The sequence below is a fragment of the Gossypium hirsutum genome, chromosome A06 (assembly GCF_007990345.1).
Source record: "Gossypium hirsutum isolate 1008001.06 chromosome A06, Gossypium_hirsutum_v2.1, whole genome shotgun sequence".
Lineage (NCBI taxonomy): Eukaryota > Viridiplantae > Streptophyta > Magnoliopsida > Malvales > Malvaceae > Gossypium > Gossypium hirsutum.
In genome coordinates, this window is record NC_053429.1 from 90,957,986 (window position 1) to 90,966,050 (window position 8,065).

At 30.4% G+C, this 8,065-nt stretch overlaps 1 protein-coding gene across 1 annotated transcript; it reads right to left on the minus strand.

Moving 5' to 3' along the window:
- Positions 1-3,736: 3,736 nt before the first annotated feature.
- LOC107963600 (serine carboxypeptidase-like 31) lies at positions 3,737-6,927 on the minus strand. Its single transcript, XM_016900051.2, is given in 10 exon segments — positions 3,737-4,182; positions 4,258-4,353; positions 4,445-4,575; positions 4,666-4,956; positions 5,037-5,119; positions 5,201-5,236; positions 5,239-5,292; positions 5,415-5,510; positions 5,914-6,021; positions 6,447-6,927. Coding segments are annotated over 10 exon segments (1,446 nt in total). The 5' UTR covers positions 6,745-6,927; the 3' UTR covers positions 3,737-3,929.
- Between the last annotated feature and the right edge of the window lie 1,138 nt (positions 6,928-8,065).

The window sequence follows — 8,065 nt, forward strand, 5'->3', positions numbered from 1 at the left end:
ATCCCACAAATCCCTTAATTTCCTCCCACAATCCCACTACTCACAACTTTCTCAGCATCCCAACTCCACCTGAACTCTCTATCAAATGACATAGCAAACAGAGAGTCGAACATAAAACCCAAAGGTACACTAACACTCACTCAACCACCAGACCAACAAGCCCATTCTAATATAGATTACCAAACAATTTTATAAAAACCCAATTAACAAGATCAGGGCTAGGATTAGAAAAATAACAAAATTGACAAAAATGAAACTTAAACCTAAGACCTCACACACACACACACCTAGAACACTTAACCACTGAGGCAAACACTCATTTGTGTCAGATATTTACAGAAGCAGAAACAAATTTTTCAGGATGTTACAATATTGTTTTAAGCATCTCATTTGTTCATGAAAATGAATATTAACTAATTTATTTATGTTGCCATAGTAGGTTTTATAATTAAATAATATATTTGATTAAAACATATCTAGTATGCAAATTTGTGTTAATAAACCAATGATTTTATGGTTATTTGGATTTGATTTAGTTCAAAGAATCATTAAAAGTAGTAATTCATATGTTTTATATATATTATTCCATTTTTTAATTATTTAGAGAAATGACATGAGCAATTGTAAATGAAAAAGTCTATGAGCATGAATGGTTGGATTTTGAATCAAATTTCATACATGTTTATGATGATAGTTATGAAAAAAAAATTGTTAGTTTTTCATTATGTCATATTTTTATGTTTGAGATATGACTTATATTGATATATTTAATATAGGCTTGTTTCTATACATGACTTGGGCTGTTATTCTTGATAGTTAACTGATTATGCAAAACTCTTGTTAAAAGGGTTTTAAAAGTATTTTGAATCGAACTCGGTACCTCTCGCACCCGAAGTGAGAATCATACCACTAGAGACAAATGCCCTGCATTTGAAGATTTTGACATATTACCTGAAGCGAATATTGCATATAATTATTTGAAAATTATATTTATTGACTTAGTGGCATTATAGACTTCACATTTATTTATATATTTTTCAGAAGTAAATATCACAACAGTACTTATATGTGGATATAAAGTAAAATGAATGATAATAAAAGTATCTATTTGTTACAATTTAGTATAACTGAAATGGATATTAAAGTAAACTAGAAGTTTACTAATACAAATACATTACTACTTAGCATGACCAGTTAGACTTTCCTGGATCATATATGATGCAAAAATTAATTGAGAATTCATATGGACATTCATTAAAGAACCAGAAGATTCTTTAATTTAAAGAATTCTCATTTTTTGCTTGTTCTCAATGAAAATTGATTGTTAGAAACCTACTAGCTAAAGTTGAGATTTAATGTCTTACATTTCTAAAATGATTATGGGCCCATTCAGCCATAATGTGGACGATTTTGATATTATATGATTTTGGTAGATGCATCTACAAAATAATCAGATGTGTTATCAACTTGCAAACTTTTGTTTGTAAGATTTCTTATTTAAATAATTAATTTCAGATCATACAATTAAGACAATTCATCTTGCTAATACTGATGAGTTTATATCTCAGTCATTTATTGATTGAGTTTGAATAACTTTTGTAAAAAAATTGTTATTTATGCACATAATGGTTTAGAGAAATTATTGATTGAACGCCTCTACTTAATGTCTAAACCATTACTTATGAGAACTAAACTTCCTATTTCAACATGAGATTATGTTGATTTATGTGTTGTATGCATCAAGCCAATAAGTTATAAATACACCCCATTATAATTGATTTTTAGTTAAGAGCTAAATATTTCTCATATTTGAATTTTTGTATGTGCATATATGTTCCAATTGCTCCACTATAACAAAGATGAGTGAATACTCAAAGAAACTTGGGAATATATATTAATTACGAATCTCCTTGTATTATTATATGTTTTAAATGTATTGCAGGTTCAATTGTGACATGATTTTTTATTACTATTTTAATTTGATAGTTTTCCCAACATTAGAGGGAGAGAAATAATAACTTTTGATAGTTTTCCCAACATTAGAGGGAGAGAAATAATAACTTATAATGAGTTAAGGGGGTGGATAATTTGAATTAGAAGTTCAACAATGATAACTTATTACAAGTTCCAAATATGAAAATTCTCATAAAAGAAAATAATAAATTTAGATGGTTATATAGTAAAGGCGAGTGCTCCAGAAAGATCCAAGAAATAACTAATAAGTAAAACTCCAAATGAGATTCAAGTACCTGAAACTGAAGATTAAAATAGTGAAAATAATAGATCTCGACAAGTTATGTCAATTTGAGAAAATGTCGAACCGATGATAAAAGTGGTCAACAATGGTCTTGCATGCAATATTATTGTTGAAATAATGAAATAAAAGGAGGATCTTGAATAAATCTATTGAGAAATATAGATATGGAGTAAATTTGTCAAAATAGAAAGACGCAACTCAAGTACAATTAAATTTATGGAATTTTTAGACCAGTAGTCCAAATATCTAAAGGTATAAAGCCAGTGAGGGTGCAAATGAAGTAGTTTTGCAAAACGGAATAAAATATGAAGTTTAGTTTTGCAAAACGGAATAAAATATGAAGTTTTTGCTAAGTCCTGGCATTGATTATGAAAAGATATAATACTCTTTTGTGGTGGATGCAATAACCTTTAGATTATTATTAAACTAACGATTCATAAAAGATTTAACTTGCGTCTAATAGTTGTTGTTACAACCTTTTATAAATAACTATATAGTAAAGTTTATATTAAAATCCTTGAAGGGTTTAGAATGCTAGAAGCATATTGAAATTATCTGGAAATTGTTCATTTATATGAATTGAAATAATTGAACATATGTGGTAAATTTGACTTAGTCAATAGTAGTTGAAAGAGAATTATAAAATGATTCAAAATACCTATTTATATTTTTATAGAGGGATCATGATTAAATTTTATTATGATTATTATTGAAACTCCTGAAGAGATCAAAATATATTTCCCCAAAATTTTTCCTCACTCATGACTTTCAAAGGAATGGTGATATAAATGCTTAGTAAATACATAGTTATTTGAAAAGTTAGTATTCAAGTTGAATCAATAAAATATGAGATATTATATGATGTTTTCATAAAGGAGAGTAAATACGCGTTATACTCTTAAGGAGATGTCCATCATAATCAAGATAAGTTTTGGTGTACTTTAAATTCTAATAGTCAGTGGAATTAGATTTCCACTTCATTTATACTTCTTATAGCTATATATAGACTTTGGAGAAACATTATGAAACATTAGAAAACATTTTCATTGATAAATAAAATACGCTCTATCTTTATCCTCCCATTCTCTTTGTTCTTTACTTTCTTTCTTTTTTATTTTATAACAATCTTTACTTTGTTAATCATAAATTTTGTAGCAAATAACCTAATTAAGTGCTTTTAGGCTTTTAACTTTTAATTTTGATTCGTTGAGAGCCCACTCAATTGGTAGCAAAATTAATGTGGCTCATGGGTTTACCAGATTTCATGGGCCGAAGCCCATTGCTACGACTTTCTTTAATTGTTTTTTTTTTTTTAACATTTTGGATTTGGTAATCACGTGATTAAATAAAACCCCGGTTAAGAAAATGTTAGAAAATAGTAATTTGACAGCAATTGATAATTTTCATGATATAATACTAAGAGAAGAAGGGACAGCCTCTATTAATTATTAAAGCAAAAATAAAGGAATGCCTTACATCTGGTACCACAAACATCAGAAATAGGAATTCTTTTTCATTTGCCTTTTTTTTTTTTTTAATTTTATTACAGTCCAATAGTAATAGCCTTTCATAAATTGACAAGTTCCTTTTAGTTGACACCTAGGCCTTGCTTTTATTGTTATTCTTCTCTAATTTTAATTACTGATTTCAGCTAAAAATCCTCCAACAGACTTCACCGGGAGGAAGTCGGGGATTCCCCTTGGAGAAAAGCAGAGAAGAAAGCCAGTGAACTGCTGGGTTTGAAGCATGGCACTGCATGCCCAGCTCCCCTAAATGTTGCGAACGTAAGTCCTTCGTATTCTTGAAACCAACCGCTGACCTGTTTCTCATGGTACCATGGTCTCCATGCCTTGGTGACGGGCAATCCCAAAGCACTTATGCTGTATCGTGTGGACAGAACAGGAACTCTTCCGTCCGTGTCTCCACTAAACCATTAACATCAGACACACAATCAACAGTCGACTCTACAAAACTATTACAATCATGGGGAGTTTCATTACCTGTAAACCCAAATTCTAACTCCTCCTGCAATAAGCTTTTGGTATATGGGCAGTACTGATGGCTTTGAATCTGCCCAACCATCAAATATATTTAGACTGCAGTATACAAAGGCAATGTCAATATTCAGTTAGACATTAACAAAACCACAAACCCGTTCTAAAGAATCATCATCACATTATACGTTACTTGCAAATACTCCAGTTCCTAAGATGGTGACCATCACTAACGTGGATAGCTTTTTGAACATCCAATTTATTGTAGAAAGCATTTGCGTAGCCATCAAGGCATGGATCAAAACCACCCAAAATCCTTGGCATCTGGTAAGGGAAAAAATAATCCATGAAACCACCATAAATATTGAATAAAGGGGAATGTAAGTTATAGAAATGAAACATTCATGTGATCACCATATTGGATTTTCGCTTCGTCATGACTTGGAGTAATGATTTGTCATCCGAACTTGCAGTATCAGCAATACACAGGGGGGTGTATAGGCTGAAGATATCAATCTCCTTGTACTGTTTGAGAACTTCATCAACAGCTTCACTACAATCTTCATTGCTCCATGTATCATTGCTCTTAAAATCACAGGTTTCAGTGATGGTTTTGTGAGTTTCATCAGATACCACTGCATGGCTCCATGCATAATCCACCATACCTCTCCAATCCTCAGCGTCATATGTTTCAGGATTTCCCAACTGTCCAAATTTCAGCCCTCTCAAAACAAAATAGCCAAGTGGGGGAAAAATATTGGACCAGATTAAAAATATGAACGTACCAAAATACCATTGAGATTAATATGAAGTGAAGGGTCCTTGTTGTTGTCATAAATAAGTTCAGCCAACTCTGGCACATATTTTCCTTCGTAAAAAAAAAGAAAGAAGTCAATCAACAGTCAATCTCTTGAGATGAAGGCAAATGTAATTGTTAAAGAGGGAATACCTGCATAGCTTTCACCAGCGATATAAAAGTTCTTGTTCTGTATGATGGAAACTTCATGAACCACTTATGCAGGAAAGTGTATGCATCATTTGCTGGTATTAGTAGAAAAAAGCAGAAATTAGCTACAAGAATAATCTTCTGATAATCTTATAATAATTATAAAGCTCCTATCATTGTTATGAAATTTACAAGTGTAAATTTGTGTTAAACACACCAGTAAACTCATCTCCTAGATTATCATAATCGGTAGAAGTGTTTGAGTAGGAAAATCCAACTCCAATTGGAGATTCAAGGAATAACATATTGGCTTCTGCATCAGCAAAGACATTAAAAAATTATCTTAACAATGGTATATTGGAATATGGAGAGAGCAGCATATACAGAGTTGATAGCAACCCAAAAAGTAGGTGAATTGATTTTATATGAATTTTCTTTCATGCAATAACAGATATTTTAATGATGATGACAGATATTTTAATGATGATGTTGATGGTGACGGCAATGAATATGAAGATGCTTTGTTACTTTCATTCTCATTTTTAATATAAAATAACATTTTTAAGATATTCCAAAGACATGAAAATACTAAAAATTTTAAATATATACTTGTAATTGGTTCTCACATGTAAGAAATGAATAAATAAAAAAAACATAATTGCGTCTTTAAAAATATACAAGTTGCGACAAAACTATAAATATTCTGAACTTTATACCTTGATTCCATGAGAAGTTATTAAATTTAATTCCACGCCCATCAGTGTCCACTATGAAAGGACCAATCTCTTGCGTGGCTCCATATCCCACAGAAGAGCACCCAGGACCTGAAACAAAAACTACTTTGTCTGCCTATTGTAGAACATATAATCAATAAAAACAAATAAACAATCTGGAAATGAGGCTTATTATATCCATCATCTCCGACATGTGGCAATTATGAAAATTTTATGGTAGTTTTTTCTCTTGTTATTCAGATTTGAGTATGAATATTAGATATAGATATGTATCTAATATTGATATGGTTAATAATTTTTAAGTTTTTTTTTTGTATTTATAGGTCTTCATAGGTCATATCTTCATATATCTTTGTCAAACACAAATACTTCAAGTAAAATGAAGGGTCCAAGCAATATATTTGTGGAAAGATTTGAATCTAAAAAGGTTTTGCAAACCAATATGTAACCATTTGATAGTACCAAGATGCAAATTCATGAGTTTCAAGATAATTTAAGCCATTATTAGTCTTTACCTCCATTAAGCCAAAGCACCAATGGTTTTTGGTCAGGGCGAGACATTGCCTCATAGAACCAATAAAAAAGTGCTCTTCCATTGAGTTCATTCACAGTGACAAAGCCAGCGTAATGGCGGAAATCTACAGGTGGCTGGCCAGGCAAGTTGGTAACGAGATCATCATGTTTTGGCAGGGAACTCGATCCCTCATCGTCACGCCATCGCCAATGTCTTTCACCTATGACCGGATTCAGTGATGAAATAGTTGAAACAAAGGCGAAAGCAAAGTAAACAACAACTCTCAGCCCAAAACCCATGTTGATAAAAGACAAAGGAAGAAGGGATCGATGGCTACCGAGAGGATCACATGCCTATTTATACTGCTTCAATAGGGTGGCACTGTGATTTTTATATGATTGAATTATTTATGGCAATCTGACACGGCTTTTTTAGACAGTTTTCCTCTGTGTTTTTTTATGGGACAGTGGAATTATGGGGATCTCTTGTGTTGGGTTGTTGAATCATGGGAACGCGAACTACGTCGATCATTATCCCCAATAATTTATGATGGACACTATCCACATGCTCTTGTTATTATTTTTTTCCTTTAAAGCAATAATCACACCATCAGATCTAAGAAAAATGTTGGGTTCTAATTAACAGTTACTTTGTTTTCAAAAATGATGCAATATTTGTTATTGAGCCATGATGCAAGGAAACAACATAAATATAAAACCAATATATCTTGTCATGCATGAAGTGGAAAGCAAAGCTCATATTGGGGAATATATATATATAATTATAAACTGATTAACAGATAAAAAATTCCCATAGATATACAGATAAGAGAGAAAATACTGAGAGAGAAAAAATAGAGAAGAAAATTGATATTGATTTTAAGTTGAAGCAAAAAAATATATGGTAATTCATGAATCCACGTTTCATTCAGTCAAAAGTCTTCATGGTTATTGAGGAAAAGACAGACCAATGTTGTTCACATTCAACTTTATCGGTTCTTTTATACTTCTTTTGACAATAGTTTTCAAATTATGGAACCAAAACTGTTTAAACTTTGAAAAAGAAAAGTTCAACTCGGAAAGGTTTTCCAGAACTTTGTTCATTTCCTGGTGCTTTTTCATCTTTTCTACTTCCCTATGCACTTCGGAAACATTAAAAAGTATCGGTCACCATAAAATTAATTATTATAATAATAAAATTAATATTTCCTTTGAATCATGGATAAAATTATTTCTGATGAGATTAAAAACATAAAGTACGATTAATTACTATAATGGTCAGATTAGATACTATAACAACAAATAGTGGGTTTAAATTTAATCATTGTAATAACAATAAGACGAAGACAAAGTATAGTAAAAAAAAATAAATTACCAATAAAGACATTAAATAAAACATATATATAAAACAAATTGTTAAAATTATATTTATATTAAATTATAATTTAATAATTATGAAAAATTATAAATTAATAAAATAAAAAGTTTATAAAAATATTTTGTATTACTTATTATTTACAAAATATCTTATTTTAATTAATCGTATTAATTATGATAATAAAATATGTTTATCAAGTTATTATATAATAGTAAACTTATTAATTAGATTAAATTGAAATTA